At 39.2% G+C, this 21,214-nt stretch overlaps 1 protein-coding gene across 1 annotated transcript in view; it reads left to right on the forward strand.

Moving 5' to 3' along the window:
* The window catches only part of fmn2a (formin 2a), a gene marked incomplete at its 5' end in the record, with an annotated part of 41,994 nt that overhangs the window by 18,048 nt on the left and 2,732 nt on the right, over positions 1-21,214 (forward strand). The window contains 7 exons of the mRNA XM_079833101.1: positions 5,436-5,497; positions 7,230-7,321; positions 7,421-7,550; positions 7,684-7,830; positions 8,674-8,733; positions 9,307-9,427; positions 13,005-13,097. Coding sequence (XP_079689227.1) covers positions 5,436-5,497; positions 7,230-7,321; positions 7,421-7,550; positions 7,684-7,830; positions 8,674-8,733; positions 9,307-9,427; positions 13,005-13,097 — 705 coding nt within the window. The remainder of the gene's footprint in view (positions 1-5,435; positions 5,498-7,229; positions 7,322-7,420; positions 7,551-7,683; positions 7,831-8,673; positions 8,734-9,306; positions 9,428-13,004; positions 13,098-21,214) is intronic.

Here is a 21,214-nt window from a genome sequence, read left to right on the forward strand (position 1 = left end):
TTTGAGAATTTATGGACACAGTCCCCATCTATTATGCAGCTCAGTACCCACAATTCAGCACTGGGGTGAGTCTCATTGGGTCTCGCTGCAATTCCGCCCAATGCAGAGGCCAGTGTGTTTGGCCAGAGTAAACCACCAAATAGAAACAAACAGTTTCTCTGACAATGCTATTTACCCAGAATCAATACATTCCTCAACATAGCGCTTCACCACACTGACCTAGATCAGGCCCTTTGAGGAACTAGGAAAGAATGTCATGAGTTGGTTTAATTGCGCAGTTTAAAGGTTCATGCAAAGTTATGAGGCATTTTTTACAGTCAGTAGAAGAAATGTTACTCGTCTGTCTCTCTTTTCTTTCATTATACAATTATCAGCCATCAAACAACATTAAACAACTCTTCTCAAGATTACGACTTGCTAAACCTAATCTGGTGCAACTCCTCTGTGGATTTCCACTGAATCGCTCCCTTTGTGTCAACTTTCTTGTTTCCCTCAGCTGGTTTTCATAAGATCTCATGTTTGAGCCCTTCACAAGCTGAAAAACACTCCTGCATGACTGACTAGAACACAGGCAGCTCTTGCACCAACACACTTGTTGACAAGCCTTTGATTTCTCCCCATAACAGTCGCAGACTTTCACAAGTCAGCTCAGTGTTTATGCGTGTGTACGATCAGATTCCTCAATGTGTGAATCCGACCCCCTCTGGACCATTTGTTTGTTATGTTTCTTTAGTGACTCACACACTCTTGTTCTGCAGTGCCGTCTGTTTGGGTCTTCTGAGCTGTCACAGGACATTGTTTTGTGGAAACTTTCTGAATCATGGCAGCGAACCCAAAGAAAGCAACGAGGAAACATATGTGTATGATCATGTCCTTATATAAAATCCTTCCTTCTCTAGCCAAACACTGCACCATTTTATATTTAGTAGTGTTTAGAGAGAGAAGGTGGTATGTGTCTGCATAGCTGAAGAATTGCAAACATGGTAGCGTTCAATGTAGATTTTGTTTTTCTGGTTGTGTACGTTTGGATTTTGGAAGATGGTAATTATGGAAGTTCGTCACTAATTCATCTTTGTAAACCTGCTAAAAACTAAGAAACTGCTTAGAGAAAAACTTATTTAAATATTTGGCCTATGAAATATGTAACAAGAACGGAAATGTAGTGTAGCATGTCGAGGTTGAAACCTGAGCTAGCATCGTTCACTTAAAGGAAGCATTTAATCCAAGGTTGCTCCAGGGGGATTCCTCATGTAATAGGTGTTATTTGGATAAAAAGGCCAGCTAAGTGATGAGCTATATAACAGTAAGAGTGAGCGAATTTCAGCTGATTATAGTCATTGTGGTGTAAAACGTATAATTGCGTTTAGTTTCAGAAATGAGAATTTTTTCACAGATACTCCTACTGCAATTTCTGTTTATATCCAAATAAAAGTCCCTCTGAATGGGCCAATATATTATTAATATTATTATTATTATTACTTCTTTTATTATTATTACTATAATGTGTGATGCCAACCCCCTCCAGACAATTTGTATTTGCACTGCTTGTTCTATTTATTATATAATATCCTATTTAATAATAATAATAATAATAATATAATTATTGAAATTTCAATTAAAATTCTACGAAAACTAAACATTAATTTTATTAAACTGTGGTTTACTGAACAAATTGTGTCTCTGTCTTATTTATTTTTAGATATAATAATCAACACTCAAATAACAAATTGTATGCAAACATGTAAACTGCACATAAGGCAGTTTTTGCATTAACTTCTAAATCTAATGATAAAATTATGTTTTTTACTCCATTTCGTTCTTGAAATAAGCCTATACTCATTTACACAGTGGCTGTGACAGATTTATTTAAACATACATTAAATAATCAAGACAACACATCACTAACAGGTCAAGTCAAATAATAATGAATATATAGGCTAATAGTGCATATATTTAGCGAAATACTAAATTTCTCTAGCAAACTAACAAGTTGTGGACACTGAATGACTTGCCTGAGGTAAATGTAATTCTACGTGACATATTGATTACAAGCTGTTTTATTGACGTCTTTCACTTCAAACACTGATTGAGCGAGATATGATATGTTTCAGTAAGTTGTACTGTATCTTTCAACATACCTTCAGATGTTCATTCATATTTATTCTGTAACTAGCATTAAGAGGAAGAGATGGCTGCGTTCACTCGCGCTCCACGATGCCGCTTGAACTGAGGTGCCAAAACACCATTTTTGTTTGAGTTTCGTGATAAAATTTACCGAATTTGAAAGATGACACTTTGTTTCCTATCGAAAGTAACAAAACACAGAGCTTATCGTGATTATTGGTGAGTACCGTGGAATGTACCGTGGGTGGTGTATCGTGTTTTTTTGGTTCGGTTTGAATATCGTTACACCCCTAACAACATTTTTTAAATATATTTATTATATTATATATAATAATAATAATAATAATAACTATTTCTGTTACATGCAAAGTCAAATAATTCAATGCAAACAATACATTAAAATATGGAAATTTTTAGTATCTCTAATGCAGGGATGATAACAGTATGAAAGTTGATCACTTTTCTTTCTTTATTTTTCTTTTAGCTAAAAAACTTTAGAAAGCTTTCAAAACGATTTCTTCCTCAGATTAAAGCAAGAACTATCAGTGTTTTGGGGAAGCACAGACCACATCCCTGGACAAATCAAGAGACAAATTCTTTGTTTGTGGGGGTGTGGGGATTACGCTGTTGTTGTTTGTGTATGTGGTGATTGAGGTGTAGATCTAGTGGGATATTGTTGTTGATTGTTGATGACAGGTTAAACTACTAAGTCATGGATTTTGCATACTTTTCTATCTCTTTCTTGCCTCTCTCTCTCTCTCTGTCATGTGTTTCCTCTCCCCTTCTCTTCTAAGGCTGCAGTTGTTCTCTTTGATATCTTTCTCCTATAACAGGAGTAATGCTTTGCTGTCTGTCTCCATTTTATGTCTGAGCATTCGCCAGATATGGATGTTTTTGTTATTCTTTCTTGTGTGGTTTCTGGAACGCGCCAATGATCAATTTCTCAATTTCCCAAATGACTGAACACACAAAAGTTAGCCCATAATAGCTCTATTTAGCACAGACAAAAAGTGTTCAGTCAAGCCAGCTTAATAACAGCCCTGCTAGAGATTCAAATGCTTTTATTATGTAAAAACAACTCTGGAAAATTAATGTTTGGTAACACTTTAGATTAATGGCCATTATTAAAATCTTGTTAACGTTAGTTAATGCACTGTGAACTAACATGAATAAACCATGAACAGTTGGATTTATATTAACTAATGTTAACAAAGATGAACAAATAAATGTATTGCTCATGGTTAGTTCATGTTAGTTAATACATTAACTAATGTTAACTAATGACCATTATTCTAAAGTGTTACCAAATGTTTAATGCTGAATAAACATGTTTTGATTATTAAATTATATAATCGACCATGCCCAGGGTTAAAATCTGAATTTTTAGTTTTCGAATAGCTTGCTTATATTGTGCTGTAAGTCACTATTGGAGTTTTTTTCCAAATGTGTGTACACTATAGTACATGTATGAAAGTGAGGATAGCAAAGTAAAGTAAACTGTGACATATTATACCCAAAAATTCTTCTTGCAGTGGACTACCAGTGAAAATGATTAAAATTTGGGACCAAAATTATTCAGACACTTTGACCTGACCATGTTTTGCTTGCTTTGCAAGTGTACCCTTTAATTGCTAATGCGACCTTTTACACCACAGACTGAACAGAATTAAGTATTGCTTGGTAATTGGTTGACCTAAATTGATCTTATCTAATTGTGTACTTAAATTTAACAGCTGATTGGTTGATTGTAATCCATCACATGCCTCCATGGATCGGACTTGTTTATACAGCACATCCCACAGATGCTCGATTGGATTGAGATCTGGGAGAATTCAAACTCGTTGTGCTCCTCAAAACATTCCTGAACTTTTTTTGCTTTGTGGCAGGGCGCATTATCCTGCTGAAAGAGGCCACAGCCACCAGGGAATACCGTTTCCATGAATGCTTGTACATGGTCTGCAAGAATGCTTAGGTAAGGTGGCACACGCATGCGGCCATCCATGTGATGTAAAAGTAAACGTGATTCATCAGACCAGGCCCCCTTCTTCCATTGCTCCGTGGTCTAGTTCTGATGCTCACGTGCACTGGTGCTTTTGAAGGTGGACAGGGGTCAGCATGGGCCCCCTGACTGGTCTGCAGCTATGCAGCCCCATACGCAACAAACTGCGGTGGGTCCCATGACCCATGACCCTGTCGCCGGTTCACCACTGCTCCTTCCTTGGACCACTTTTGATAGATTCTGACCACTGCAAACGGGGAACACCCCACAAGAGCTGCAGTTTTGGAGATGCTCTGACCCAGTCGTCTAGCCATCACAATCTGGCCCTTGTCAAACTCGCTCAAATCCTTACGCTTGCCCATTTTTCCTGCTTCGAACACATCAACTTTGTGGACAAAATGTTCACTTGCTGCCCAATATATCCCACCCACTAACAGGTGCTGTGATGAAGAGATAATCTGTGTTATTCACTTCACATCATAATGTTATGTCTGATCGATATTTATATACACACTCTTAAGTTTTGAGGTTGGTAATATTTTTTTTATATGAAATAAGTCTCTTATGCTAACTAAGGCTACATTTATTTAATCAAAAATGCAGTAAAAACTCAATATAATAATAATGTTGTTGTTTTTTTTCATTTAATTTTTGTATATAATTTATTCCTGTATTGGCAAAGCTGAATTTTCAGCATCTTTACTCACATGAAAAATCTTTCTAATATTCGGATTTGGTGCTCAAGAAACATTTCTTGTTATCAATGTTAAATGTGAAAAAATTAATGAATGAATAAAAATGTATGATTAATTCGTAAAGTTCGAAAGAACAGCATTATTTAAAAGAAAAATCTTTTGTAACATTAAAAATGTCAATTTTCATAAATGTAATCTATCCTTGCTAAATAAAAGTGTTCATTTCTTTCAAGAAAAGTAATTAATTTAAAATAAATATAAAGTAAATTAATATATTGTTTTATGTTTCATATATTAAATGAATTGTTTGTTTGTGTAACTTATTTTTTTAATTCATGGACATATTATTGTTATTGATTTTTGAAAGTATGAATTACTTTTATTGTGGTATTATTGGAAAAAAATGTGTTTTGGCATTTTAGTTATTTGGAAAATAAATTAATTTCAATTCCCAGACAGTTGACGATCAGTATCCTTATAGTGTTCCTCTAGGTCTGAAAAAATCATTTGAATAGATCTTTATTCTTGATTGGTCAATCAGTGATGGATTCTCTCATTTTTCATCTCTCTCTCTCTCTCTCTCTCTCTCTCTCTCTCTCTCTCTCTCTCTCTGACAGCCATCTTGAACATGGACTGCACAGTGGTGGATCTGGAGACACTCCAGGCGCTGTATGAAAACGTAAGCCCACAACATGACAGGACATGACAGTCCAGATAAGCAGATGTGATGAATCCTGGCAATCCTTATGAAGTATGAATTCCATAAGTGATCATTTATCATTTCATTAAACTCTTAAACCTCTAAGAACTGGACAGGATATACCCTGAGATTTTGGAGCTCTGCCTTGACGCCGTTGACTCCAAAAGAGAGTCGCGGAAATGTGTGTTAAATACCAAAACAAACATGCAGGCCACAAACACCGCTGGAATGAGTAAGGTTTACCATGGAGCCAGGGTGCGTGTCACTGTCTGAGGCAAAGAGAGAGAGGAACAAGTATCTGTATAAAGACAGACATGCAGACATGGAACTGACAACACACAGGAAGACAAATGGAGAGGATGGAGAGGTTTTCCCTCTCAAAGAATGAAAACTCAGAAAAAGACAGTTGCAGTTACGTCAGTTTGACATGGCGGCATGAATCAAACCTCTTTCTTGGAAGATCCATGAATCGGTCTTAGATGATTGGCTGCTACAAATAGTGATTATCTTTTGTTCTTTGTGTGTGTGTGTGTGAGCGCTGATGAGTTTACACACCATGATTCGCCATGTGCATTGCAGCAACAGTCATAAATCTTGCTGTCAACACAAGAGGTCCTTTTACATGTGTGTGAGCGTGTGTGAGTGTGAGCTGCACGTCATTATGACGAGATAAAGACCGGTGACGGGAGTTGTAGCCACACATCTTCAGACCTACACGACACCATAACGTTTCTCACACAAGTCTGACCATTATGTCAGCAATGTTCTTATCTGGGCACTTTTCTTGGCATTTTGCTCTGTGTATCATTTCAGGAATATGTAACACTTTATACTGGCTTTCATTCACAGTATTTGCATCATACATATCTTACTAATATTAAGGATGGAATGTATCATAGTGTATCCATGATCCATATGGACCAGGCCCCAAAAGCATAATTTTTTTGTCCATCCGCTCTGATGATATGATGTCCTGTATTCACTATTCATGTTTACACTGGTGGCACGAACCACATGAATCCACATAAATCCGAAGCACAACAAACAATGCTCTTCCAAAAGACTTATGCTGTTATTCTTAACCACTAGAGGGCCAAACGCTGTGTAAAATGAACAAGTTATAATGAAGGTATGTGTGTGCGTAGAATTGTGTGTATGTGTAGTAACTTTCTGCTGAAAACTATCTTTCCTTCCATCCCTCTGTTTTTCCTCCCACCCTTACACCCACCCACCCACCCGTTCCCGCTGTAGCTTGAGGCAATGTTGTTGAGTTTAAATGTTGAGGTTGTTTCTCTTTAGTGTGCGAGACTCCACGTTGTCTCTGACTCCTTCAACCAAAACCACAGAACACCCCCTTTCTCTCTCTCACACACACACAGTATATCCCCTCTTTCCTCTCTCCTGCCTTTTCTCTCTCTATTCTCTGTCTGACTCAAGCAAAGTCTGAAGTGTGGATCACACTTTGCATGTTGGGTGTAAGGTCACAAAGCAACACACATAACAGTACACACATGCACACACTCCAGATAGCATTGTTTTCCCTTATCAAAGTTTACAGTATTTATGAAATGTTCCATTAAATGTATTTTCCCATTTTGAAATCACATTTTTGCTCTCTCTCTTTCTCTCTCTCTCTCTCTCTCTCTCTCTCTCTCTCTCTCTCTCTCTCTCTCTCTGTACTTTCATTCTATTCTTCCTCACAACCTCACAGAGAGCTCAAAAAGAAGAGATGGATCAAATTGAGAAACATATCAAGTCTTCAAAAGATAAAGAAAATGCAAAACCACTGGACAAGCCTGAACAGTATGTATCAATGTGTCTATCTATCTGTCTATCTATCCAGCCATCCATCTTTTGTTGTTAATTTGCCTCCCTGTCTCTGTGTGTGTCTGTCTCTGTTAGGTTTCTGCTGCAGTTGTCAGAGGTTCCTCAGTTCTCGGAGCGGGTTTTCTGTATTCTCTTCCAGTCCAGCTTCACGGAGTGTGTTACATCAGTTCAGCGCAAGCTAGAAACACTGCTAAAAATCTGTACGGTGAGCGAGAATGTGAAGTACAATAGTCAGATTGCACTTAAGGTGTCAACACTGGCATATTTCAAGTTGAAAGTCCAAATAGAAAGCAGTGAAGAAAACATCTCGCTTCATCATCTTTCTCTTCTGTTTACAGGCTCTACAATCCGGTGAAGCCGTCCTGCAAATTCTAGGTTTGGTTCTTGCATTCGGGAACATTATGAACGGGGGCAACCGAAGCAGAGGACAGGCAGACGGATTTACCCTTGACATCCTGTCCAAGTTAAAAGATGTCAAGAGCAGTGTGAGTAAAAAGGAGATCACTGTCACCAATTTTAAAAGATAGTTCACCCCAACATGAAAATTCTGTCATCACTTACTTACCCTCGTGTCATTCCAAACCTGCATATGACTTTCTTTCTTCTGTGGGACACAAAATAAGAATGGTTCTTTGCCCATTCAATGAAAATCAATAGGGTCTTAAACAATTTTGGATCCCATTGGCTTTCACTGTATAAAGCTACACACTCCATCAATTAGGGTTAGAAGAACTGATGCCAAACATGAACATAATAAGAAACATAATAATCACTGCAATTATACTCCAATCATAGACTCTTACGCATTAAAGCAACTTTTTTGGGCCGGGCAGCATATATATGTATATCTTCTTTTGCGTTCCACAGAAGAAACTAAGTCTTCAAAATTTCAAGGAAATTAAGGCGAGTTAAATGAGGAAGGAATTTTAATTGTAGGTGAACTATCCCTTTAAGTTACAATTTTCTGACAGAACCAGCATAAACCCTAGTATGAACATGCATGGGAATTCCCAAAGAGTTTGGTGGTCTCCTGGTGGAGTCCTGACCCCACTGACTAGGTCATAAACAGATTTTTTTTTTTGCCAATATCACTCCCAGTGAACAGTCTATACAGTAGTGTCAAGTACTGCAGTAGCCTATATTCACTTCCCATGCGTTCTGTGTGTCTGCACACATGCATGTGAGCGAACGCCATTGTAGGCCACCAGGTCTGGCCTCTTATTTACAACTGCTTTGAGCCAAATGAGTGTATACAATCGCAAAACATGAAAAACGATTATTCTCCTGTGTTTATTTCCATCTCTCGTCTCCTTCTCTCACTCCCTCAGGATAATTCTCAGAGCCTCCTGTCCTACATAGTTGCTTACTATCTGCGACACTTTGATGAGGTAGGTTTGCCAGCTGTTTATTGCATTGGCTCGATTAACAGACCCCCAGGTCCCTTAGAATCACCCTTCATGTTAGACAAAAATGTGGCTTTGTTTTTGGTTTCATCACTTTGATTTGCCTTCTTTCACTTCACCATATAGACAAACGGCCGCTCTGAACGAGCAGAGCCCTTTGATTGCTTGATGCCCTTTTTGGACGCAGATTAAAAGGGCTGTATTGTAAATACCGTCAACAGACGGTCCAGATGTTGTGATTACAAGGCCATGTCCAAATTGACAAAATATGATCCACAAGTTGTTGAAGTGCTTCTAGCGTTCGGGCAAATAACAAGGAGAACGCATATGTGAACGTGTGTGTGCGAGCAACTCTGATCTCTGACAGACTGAGCTCTATTGAGATTGATTTGTTGTTTGATGTTTTTATTGTTTTTGGAATCATAAAGATCTTTACACACCAAACTATTTGACCAGAATTCACATTCAATTATTTTTTAGATCAACCAATGGTACAGATATGATCTCATAAACACAACATCTGTATGATTGCGCTTTTTTCCATTGCTTGTGTGTCAGGACGCAGGTAAAGAAACATGCGTGTACCCACTTCCAGAGCCTCAGGATCTGTTTCAGGCGTCGCAGATGAAGTTTGAGGATTTTCAACGTGACCTTCGCAAGCTACGGAAAGATCTGAATGGTGAGATGTAGACACGCGCAAGCACAGAGTAAAAAATGAATACACACGTGTTTACACACACTTCCATGCATATACATGAGATCACATACATGCAAACACATGTGGACATATACACATGGACATACAGACAAACTTGAGTTCACGTAGAAGTATGCATATACTAAAACATACAGACATGTTTAGCTTGTATAAATCAGCGCCAATGACCCACATTCTCCTTTAGAAGGCTCATTGATTTTCAAATGGCTGTTTTCATTGAGCCCCCAGCTGGCTGCCACAATGATCAATACTGCAAATGGGGTTTGTTAAAGTAAATAAATGAGAGAGAGGGGTCATTTTCAGCACTTTACCTAGGGGTCTTACTTGTTCTTACAGGTCTAAAGCACTTAACTCCACGTTTCTTCAGGTTAACTGTCCCTATATGTATACACTACAGTACAAAAATGTAAGAGTTAAATTGATTAAAAGTGACAGATAAATAAATACTGTTAATCAGTTTCCACAGAAATATTAACTAGCACAACTGTGAAATATGAACTAGTTTTCAACGTTGATAATAAGAAATGTACACCAAAATCAGCATATTACAATGATTTCTGAAGGATTGTGTTATTCTTAAAGGATTTGTTCACTTTTAAATAAACTTTTGCTGATAATTTACTCACCCCCATGTCATCCAAGATGTCCATGTCTTTCTTTCTGCAGTCAAAAAGAAATTAAGGTTTTGGATGAAAACATTCCAGGGGTTTCCTCCATATAATGGACTTCAATGGGCTGCAAATGGTTCAAGGTCCAAATGACAGTTTCAGTGCAGCTTCAAAGGGCTTTAAACTATACCAAACGACACCAGACGATGAATAAGGGTCTTATCTAGCGAAACGACCAGTTTCTGCGAGAAACCGAGCAGTATTTATGCTATTATTTTACCTCTTAACAGAGGAACGTGATCGTCTCTGAGCTCCGCCATCACCTCCGGGGAGTGAGGTCAAATACAATCGTGGTTATAGATATATCGATAGTAGATGCCTCATTCTACTGATCCATGCAGTCGCTAATGAGGCATCTACGTATACATCTATGACCACAATCTAATTTGACCTCACTCTCCGGAAGTAATGGCGGAGCTCAGAGACGATCGCGTTCCTCTGTTAAGAGGTAAAATAATAGGATAAATACTGCTCGGTTTCTCGGTGTAGAAACATCTCAAGGATGATCAGTGGGAACAAGATGCACCTGAGCTCAATTTTGAGTGTCATGACAAAGGCTGTGAATACTTATGTACACACTTATGTGATTTTTATTTTTAATACATTTGCAAAGATTTCAAACAAACTTCTTTCACGTTGTCATTATGGGGTATTGTTTGTAGAATTGAGGGGAAAAAAATGAATTTAATCCATTTTGGAATAACGCTGTAACATAACAAAATGTGGAAAAAGTGAAGCGCTGTGAGTACTTTCCGGATGCACTGTATAACATTTAGACATTCTTGTAAAAGAAATAAAAAAATTGTCCAGATTAGAGTATAAATTAGCTCAAGATTTTGGTTGAGATATTTTTCTTTAAATAAATAAATGCATATATTCAGTAAATTTTTTCAAATAAATTTCAGTCCCTCTATTTGTATGAAATGGCATATATTCAGGTGATTTATAACAGAAACTATAGAGCAGGTAAAAGGCTTAAGCGGCCTCTTAAGAACGGTCTGTTTTGCTCCCTGACCAGTAGAGCAATTTATCAGGTTTTCAGGAGGTTAGTGAGATTGGTTCAGCTTTGTGCCACAAGTCAAAGGTTGTACGACCCAGCTTAAGTGCACGACGGAGTGTGAATGAGGTGTAAGAATCCGATTACATGCTCTAAATCCCTGCAAACATTTTCATTGCCAACCCAAAAACACACACTCACACAGATGTGGAAATACTCACATTCCACCGTCGGCATGTTTGGCAATTGGCTTGAAAAAACACTGGTGGATGCTGATGTGGTCAATTTAGAACACCGCCCTACATCAAAAACACATTTACAATCAATCATTAATCCAGAGTGAGATTGTCCACCACACACAAATAATAATACCAGAGCCTTTTTAGTTGCCCTTGAACCAGTCAAACATATCAGATGGATTTGCATTTGGCTCATGGAAATTTCGATTGCAGGATGGTCACTTTGATGCATTGCTATACATCCTATTAACTTCACTCCTGCTGTTAGCCATATTTTTGCGTGCCTTAGCTCGAATCCCTAGTCAGCGATTTGCATTGTTAATCTTTCAAAAGCTTATTAGTTAGGCCCATATACATGTGGTTGATAAATTGTAAATGTACTTTTCCAGAGCTTGTATGCTTAGCTAAATGGTTTTGGCGTACACCTGCTGAACAGATCGAGCCTACATTTGTTTAACGCAGGCAAATATTTCTCCTCTGGCAATGTTCTGTTTCTCTGAATCCTCAACAGTTCACGTCCCTAAAATCTCCCCATGGCCCAATAAGCATGGCTTCTCTCTTACGCCAGGTTCATACAATAAATGGATCATCACTACATTAGCAAGCTAAGCTAAGCACTAGAGCAGATGTGTGACTGACAGCTGGAAGGGGCATAGAGTTATGCAGGCGGCCCGGCAGATCTTAGCTTTCACAAAGCCCATGATCCAGCTGGCAGGGACATTAGCATGTGTGTGTTTGCATTGCGCTGATTATCATGCAAGGCTGTGATCCATCACCAACTGTAGTGATGGAGTGTGACACGGTGAAGCCTGTTGGGCTGTTGTAAGACTCCAGGTTTACAGCGAACAGAAGCGAAGGAAAGGTTCATGAAATGGGATGCATTAGCATCTGTTAGCACAGGTCACAAATAGCACATTTTTCTCGATACTGATACAGCTATGAAGTGCAGGAAAGTGAAGCAGAAGGACTGAATGTAACAAGCTTCCCTGAATTAATAAAAGTACATGGTAGCTGCTTGAATTGCTAGTTTGGTGCTGGTCTTGGCAGTTTAATCGGTGAAGACTGGTTGTCCAGAGAAGTTTGGCCATATGGTGGGGCCATTGCCGTGTTCCCAGCGAACAAATCTAAGAACGTTTTATTAAGGTTCCCATTTAGTTATGGAAACGTTATTTCTGAATGTTCTCTAAATGTTCATAAATAAAAGTGTTTTTTTTTTGGTTATGAAAAGTTATAGGAACAGTCCATTTTATAATTTTGCAAACATTTTGGGAATGTTACTTCAGAATCTTACATTCTGAACCAGAAAAACTACAGTAGTTAACATTTGGAGAACTTTATTTAAGACCATAATAACTTTGAATGAATGTTCTAATAATGTTCCTGGAAGAATGTTTGTTCATAACATTAACCTTCCCAGAATGTTAGCCAAAGTTCTGAGAACGTTTCTTTACAAAAACTTGAGGTCATCTGTGCATTCCTAAAATGTGTTTTATGAGAGTTATTTAAGTGGCAGTAGTTGTGTAGGCTAACATAAGATGTTTTCACTGTATAAATAAACTGTTCTTCAGTTCCATGATTGATTTAGTTTGTTTCTTTCTCACATCTGTGGTCCTGCTCTCTACTTTATTTTACAGCCTGTTCAGCAGAAACAGAAAAGGTGTGTAATGTCTCGTCTGAGGAGCACCTGCAGCCCTTTAAGGACAAAATGGAAGAATTTCTCACAAGAGGTAAAAAAAACAAAAAAAAAACATAGCAAACATAAGCCCTATTTGGACGGGTTTACATGTTTTACATGAGGATGTGCCATTTGAATCGGAAATTCAAATTTTTTTATTTTGGCATTTAAATAAGAGATACAGTAAATGAACATAGTGCCACAATTCACAATGCATGTATTGGTTAGAAAAATATTAGGGCGTAAATATTTGTATTGTAATTTTACAGTTATTTCTTAATTTGTTTATATTTTTATTTTAAAATAATCAATAAAAATCATATTATTATTTATAGTCATATTGAATGAGTCAAAAACAGAATGTGGTCTATAAAAACTCAACTCAAGTGGAAAGATATTTAAAAAAACAACAACAACTGTTTACTTCATGGTACTGAAAGGTTTAAGTTGCTTCTTATAACAAATGTAACGCAGTTCGTTGTTATGGGAAGAAGGAGGCGGGAACCGGCGAATATTCAACACTTTAATATATAAATAAACACACAATGAAAGTAAAGCAGGCAGTCCCTCACGGACGGCTGCCGCACACACATAAACAAAAATCCAGGCCTGGTCCTCTCTCGTCCTTCATTGTCGTCGCTCCTGCTTTTATGCATCCGAAGCTCCTCCGTGAGAGATACGAGACCGGTGCGGCGCGCAGCTGGCGCTCATTATCAATTACGCCACCGGCCTCGTGCCGTTCTCTCACAGCCCTCTGCCTTGTAATGCTTGCCACAACAAGTAAACTCAAATATTAACACTCAATCGTTCATCTCTAAAAGGATCACACTCAAAAGTCTTCAGAGTAAAAAGTAAGGTCACACATTAGATTAGGGTTCAATTCTTACTATTAACTATCTATTAACTACAACCTTTGCCTCAATACACTCCTAAATTCTGCCTATTAATAGTTAGTAAGGTCATTGTTAAGTTTAGGTATTGGGTAGGGGTTAAGGGATGTAGAATATGGTCATGCTTTATATGTACTAATAAACAGATAATATCATAGTAATATGCATGCTAATAAGCAACTTTTTTTAGCTTTAAAAAAAAAAAATTGTGAAAATGTTTTTCTCAACAAAATCATGTCAATCATTCTAAAATGATTAATCCTTTCCAAATATAGCTCTTTAAGTCATCTGGTGAAAATGCCAGCATTTTTAACATGCCCTAGTATTTGTCATTTCCTGTATAAATAAAATGACATCACTCCCTCGTCCGAATACGTTAGTTTTATGACAGAGGAGCCATGCAAATCTTCTTTCACTGACATCACCATGGGAAACAATTAAAGTGTTTTCTGAATAATGCTGGGATGGATGTACAGTGACCTTGTGTGAGAGGACAGATGAGGTGCTGAGAAATAAATGTGACTGAGGCTCTGCGACGGCCTCTGGGAGCCAACAAGGATTCTGGGAAATACATCTACCCTAACCTAGACCCGATCACTCCAACATTATTTGTGTAAAGCTAGTGACAAGAAAAGTGAGAGTCCATAATTTCGTTATTTTCGCTCATTTCATCCACGTTCCACCCTGACGTGTTAATCGCTTCTTCAACCCTTTCAGTATTTGAAGAAGAGCTGAACGATCTAGCGATTGTAGTTTATTATAGTTGCTCTACATCTTGTTTATTTGGCTTCGATCCTTCTCTATTTGATATGGTTTCGGTTCTCTTGTTTATTTCCTCTAAGCGTGTCTGAGTCAACCTGCCCGATCTGTCTGTCTGTCGGCACTTTATTCTCGTCAATTTTTCACTGGCCTCTTTTCTTCTTTCACACTCCAATCATTTCAATTGCCATGGCGTAACCTTCTTTTTCCATCGCTCAATTTGGAGTTAGCTGGAACGTCTCTCTATAAGCTGTCTTTCTATTTTTCATTCTCTGCTTCACTACAGACTTTAGTAAATGCTAAATGTGTTGCTGTCTCCCTTTCTTTGTATTCAAATTGGTCCTCATAACAAAACCCACATGTGCTCTGGCGGCAGGGGTAGCAGGGTGGGGTCCTCGCTGAACGTTCCCCTTCTCATCTCTACCCCTTTGATCTGCAGACTCATGGGTCTCCTTCGCTGAGCTCTCAGATGGGTGACATGACCATGGAAAGACCCCCTTCAACCCTTCATACTGCCTCCAGTTAGAGAAACAGACAGAACGGGGATCAGGAAAAAAGACCTGGTCTTATTTTTTGTTATTTGTATGATTTTGAAACTCCAGGAGAGTAACAGTCTCTGGCTCCAGTGCTTCAACCACTACTGTTTATTTTTCAGAGCATGAAATTAACTACAGAAAGGAGGAGAGGAAGAAAAACTGAGTGAGACAGGCGTGCGTATATGTGTATGAGAGATAGAGACTGTCTCTGTGCTGTTTGGTCTACGCTCGTTCTACTGATACCATGTTTAATTCTGTACCATTTCCGCTGCCCTGGGCACTGAGAAGCAATGTGATAATGCGTTTAAAGGTACAGCAGGTAATTTATACAGCAAAATTATACAATAGCTACCAGATGAGACATTTTAGTACAATTAGACCATGCTTCCTTACAAAAAAAGTACTAGCACTATCATGGTACAGTTATTTGATGGTTCTATGTGCAAAAAAGCATGATAATACCATAGTATCTTTTTGTAGGAAAAAGTAAGTGGTCCATGCAAAACGCGCAATGTTAGGGTGGTTGCATGGGTGTTCTGGGTTTTTGCTAGGGAGCTGCAGAGTGGTTGACAGGGATTTCTACGTATTTGCAGGATGTTGTTATGTGATTGTTAGATGCTTCTGAGGTGGTTGTTAGGGCTTTCTAGTTGGTCTGTGTAGTTGCCAGGGTGTTGCTATGTGGTTGCTAAGGTGTTTCCAAGTGGTTGACAGGGATTTCTACGTATTTGCAGGATGTTGTTATGTGATTGTTAGATGCTTCTGAGGTGGTTGTTAGGGCTTTCTAGTTGGTCTGTGTAGTTGCCAGGGTGTTGCTATGTGGTTGCTAAGGTGTTTCCAAGTGGTTGACAGGGATTTCTACGTATTTGCAGGATGTTGTTATGTGGTTGTTAGATGTTTCTGAGGTGCTTTTTATAGGGCTTTCTAGTTGGTCTCGGTAGTTGCCAGGGTGTTGCTATGTGGTTGCTAAGGTGTTACCAAGTGGTTGACAGGGATTTCTACGTATTTGCAGGATGTTGTTATGTGGTTGTTAGATACTTCTGATGTGCTTGTTATGGCTTTCTAGTTGGTCTGGGTAGTTGCCAGGGTGTTGCTATTTGGTTGCTAAGGGGTTACCAAGTGGTTGACAGGGATTTCTACGTATTTGCAGGATGTTGTTATGTGGTTGTTAGATGTTTCTGAGGTGCTTTTTATAGGGCTTTCTAGTTGGTCTGGGTAGTTGCCAGGGTGTTGCTATTTGGTTGCTAAGGGGTTACCAAGTGGTTGACAGGGATTTCTATGTATTTGCAGGATGTTGTTATGTGGTTGTTAGATGCTTCTGAGGTGCTTGTTATGGCTTTCTAGTTGGTCTCTGTAGTTGCCAGGGTGTTGCTATTTGGTTGCTAAGGGGTTACCAAGTGGTTGACAGGGATTTCTACATAGTTGCAAGATGTTTTTAAGTGGTTGTTTGATGCTTCTAATATGGTTTTTATGGCTTTCTAGTTGGTCTGGGTAGTTGCCAGGGTGTTGCTATGTGGTTGCTAAGGTGTTGACAAGTGGTTGACAGGGATTTCGACATAGTTGCAAGATGTTTTTTAAGTGGTTGTTTGATGCTTCTAATATGGTTGTTAGAGCTTTCTAGGTGGTCTGGGTAGTTGCCAGGGTGTTTCTATTTGGTTGCTAAGGGGTTACCAAGTGGTTGACAGGGATTTCTACATAGTTGCAAGATGTTTTTTAAGTGGTTGTTTGATGCTTCTAATATGTTTTTTATGGCTTTCTAGTTGGTCTGGGTAGTTGCCAGGGTGTTGCTATGTGGTTGCTAAGGTGTTTCCAAGTGGTTGACAGGGATTTTTACGTATTTGCAGGATGTTATTATGTGGTTGTTTGATGCTTCGAATATGGTTTTTATGGCTTTCTAGGTGGTCTGGGTAGTTGCCAGGGTGTTTCTATTTGGTTGCTAAGGGGTTACCAAGTGGTTGACAGGGATTTCTACATAGTTGCAAGATTTTTTTTAAGTGGTTGTTTGATGCTTCTAATATGTTTTTTATGGCTTTCTAGTTGGTCTGGGTAGTTGCCAGGGTGTTGCTATGTGGTTGCTAAGGTGTTACCAAGTGGTTGACAGGGATTTCTACGTATTTGCAGGATGTTGTTATGTGGTTGTTAGATGCTTCTGATGTGCTTGTTAGGGCTCTCTAGTTGGTCTGGGTAGTTGGCAGGGTGTTGCTATTTGGTTGCTAAGGGGTTACCAAGTGGTTGATAGGGATTTCTTCTTAGTTGCAGGATGTTTTTTTTTAAGTGGTTGTTTGATGCTTCGAATATGGTTTTTAGGGCTTTCTAGTTGATCTGTGTAGTTGCCAGGGTGTTGCTATGTGGTTGCTAAGGTGTTTCCAAGTGGTTGACAGGGATTTCTACGTATTTGCAGGATGCTGTTATGTGATTGTTAGATGCTTCTGAGGTGGTTGTTAGTGCTTTCTAGTTGGTCTGGGTAGTTGCCAGGGTGTTGCTATGTGGTTGCTAAGGTGTTTCCAAGTGGTTGACAGGGATTTCTACGTATTTGCAGGATGTTGTTATGTGATTGTTAGATGCTTCTGAGGTGGTTGTTAGCGCTTTCTAGTTGGTCTGGGTAGTTGCCAGGGTGTTGCTATGTGGTTGCTAAGGTGTTTCCAAGTGGTTGACAGGGATTTTTACGTATTTGCAGGATGTTATTATGTGGTTGTTTGATGCTTCGAATATGGTTTTTAGGGCTTTCTAGTTGATCTGTGTAGTTGCCAGGGTGTTGCTATGTGTTTGCTAAGGTGTTTCCAAGTGGTTGACAGGGATTTCTACGTATTTGCAGGATGTTGTTATGTGATTGTTAGATGCTTCTGAGGTGGTTGTTAGTGCTTTCTAGTTGGTCTGGGTAGTTGCCAGGGTGTTGCTATGTGGTTGCTAAGGTGTTTCCAAGTGGTTGACAGGGATTTCTATGTATTTGCAGGATGTTGTTATGTGATTGATAGATGCTTCTGAGGTGGTTGTTAGCGCTTTCTAGTTGGTCTGGGTAGTTGCCAGGGTGTTGCTATGTGGTTGCTAAGGTGTTTCCAAGTGGTTGACAGGGATTTCTATGTATTTGCAGGATGTTATTATGTGGTTGTTAGATGTTTCTGAGGTGCTTTTTATAGGGCTTTCTAGTTGGTCTGGGTAGTTGCCAGGGTGTTGCTATTTGGTTGCTAAGGGGTTACCAAGTGGTTGACAGGAATTTCTACGTATTTGCAGGATGTTTTTATGTGGTTGTTAGATGCTTCTGAGGTGCTTGTTATGGCTTTCTAGTTGGTCTGGGTAGTTGCCAGGGTGTTACTATTTGGTTGCTAAGGGGTTACCAAGTGGTTGACAGGGATTTCTACATAGTTGCAGGATGTTTTTTAAGTGGTTGTTTGATGCTTCTAACATGGTTTTTAGGGCTTTCTAGTTGATCTGGGCAGTTGCCATGGTGTTGCTATGTGGTTGCTAGGTGGTGTAATGCTTTCTGGGTGATGTGGGTGTGGTTGCTAGGGTTTTTTTGATCACTACCAAGTGGTTGATCAAGCTTTCTGTATGGTTACCAGAATGTTGTTATGCGGCTTCTAGGGTAGAAATGCAGTTTCTCCAACCCTGAGTATGAGCAGTAGTAATAGTTGTGATTGCCTCAGCGATCACCACTACCAAGTTTTTTGAAGCACAAATGCAACATTTTTGGTAATATTTAAATTCAGTTTAATGAGTTGTAGATCTCATGTTGGAGCCAGAAGAGGTGGGAACTGAAGTGATCTGTGTTTTGGGGATTCTCTGGTTGCACATAATTGTAGTGGTGAGTGGTATGAAAACGTGTAAGAACACTGGGCTCGTCATTCAATTTATTAGTGGATCACAGGAGACTCTCCAAGCAGGAGTAAATTAAGTGACATTGACATTATGGCAGTAACGGCTTCAGAGCCCTGCTTCTCCATCTGCAATCAAACTATGCCTCATACTGTCTTTATGACTTATGTTTATCATAAAGATCATAACCTGCAAGGACCTATACATACATGTACACTATATTGCCAAAAGTTTTGAGACGCCTACCTTTACATGCACATGAAGTTTAAGAACATATTAATCCGTAGGGTTTAATATGGAGTTGGCCCACCCTTTGCATCTATAACAGCTTCAACTCTTCTGGGAAGGCTTTCCACAAGGTTTAGGAGTGTGTTTATGGGAATTTTTGACCATTTTTCTAGAAGCACATTTGTGAGGTCTGGCACTGATGTTGGACGAGAAGGCCTGGCTTGCACTCTTCGGCCTAATTCATCCCAAAGGTGTTATATCGGGTTAAGGTCAGGACTCTGTAAAGACCAATCAAGTTCCTCCCCAACAAACCATGTCTTTATGGACCTTGCTTTGTGCACTGGTGCGCAGTCATGTTGGAACAGGAAGGGGCCATACCCAAACTGTTTTTAGTAGTAGTAATCCACTACTGCGCGAATCCAGATTTTTGGGGTTCAGCCGAATACCGAATCCATTGGTTAAGATTCTGCCGAATCCGAAACCGATTGCCGAATCCTACTCCCATCCTCAGTCCATTAACATAAACACATTAATGAAGTAAACAACATCCACTGCAGTGTATTTTTCATTTTATTTTATTTAAACTGTAAAAAAAAGAAAGAATAGGCAACATTATGCCAGGATGACTTTGCCGTACCTGAAGTTGCTGCATTTTGGCTGCTGTCTGTAGATTCCTTCATGCACAATCGTATTCTTTCGGACGTTTCATAAGCAAATGTTTTAACAGCGGCTTCTGTTTAGGGTCCTTGTCACAACGAGATAAATCGGCATTGCAATTTGAACATGTAGCTCGACTTGAATCGCCTTCTTTTGATTGAAAGGACTGCCAAACAACCAGTGGCGGCTGGGGGGGGGGGGGGGTCAAATAAATACTAAGCGGTATCAAGATGCATGTTGACTAAATTCAAGGATTAAAAGAGAAAACAGTGTCTTCACTTTTATCTTTTTACACATTCATTTCCCACATATAATTGAATGAGGAAAGGTAAAACAAAAGAAAACAGCAACAACAGACTAGCATGTTGACTACTTGAACATAAATTTTGCTCTCTTTTCTTTCTGGCCAGCAAATTTCTCAATGACTCTCTGATTAAAGTCAGTCATCTCAGTAGTGTCATGACGTTTGCATATTTCAGTTAGATATTTGAGGTCTCTTACCCCCGTTGTTGTTCACAAAACTTCAGTACTGACACTTTGAAATAAAAGACATGGAAAGCAATAAAGGGCATTGCTAACAACACATCCAGCCAGCCACCTATGTTTCTCATAACAAGCACGTGAAGCTCCGAGTGTACCTTCATCCTCTGTCACTGGCCTGCTGCTGGATTTGTAAATCGCGTTGGTCCGGTTCGGGATCCTTTATCCTTTTTTTTTTCTTCCAGCGAACGCCTTGTGAAAGAATTTGGTTTAACTGCTGCCATCTCTACGAAAGTGATCATCCTAACAAGGTTTTGGTGGAGTCGGAGTGACGATGTCGCCCGCGCACTTTCGCTTTAGTGGCCAAGAGCGGAAAGTTGAATGGCGGGTGACGAGAACCAATCAGATTGGATAAAATAACACGCATCCAATTCTGATTCGCCAGGGACGCAGCGACCTGCGTCCGGAGGAGGATCTTTAAGAAACCAATTAGAGACCAGCTTCAGGTCACATGCTGCCCGTAGATTTTTGGACTCAGACATTCATTTGTCCGGTGTCCCTCATGCGCATGAAACCGTGTGAAACATATTGAAGAACATATAAAACCGATCAAAGCCAGTTTTTATTAAATGCTGAGGCTCTTACTAACAGCCGGCACGTCGTATGAGTTAACTATTTTATTTTTACTTAATGTTTATATAATTTTTGTATTGATGGGGGCAGCGCCCCAGTGCCCTCTATTGACAAGGCGCCACTGCAAACAACACTTTTTCTGCTCACGAGTTCCATTTTCACTTTCTCACAGCCGA

The sequence above is a fragment of the Gobio gobio genome (assembly GCF_949357685.1).
Source record: "Gobio gobio genome assembly, chromosome: 13".
NCBI lineage: Eukaryota > Metazoa > Chordata > Actinopteri > Cypriniformes > Gobionidae > Gobio > Gobio gobio.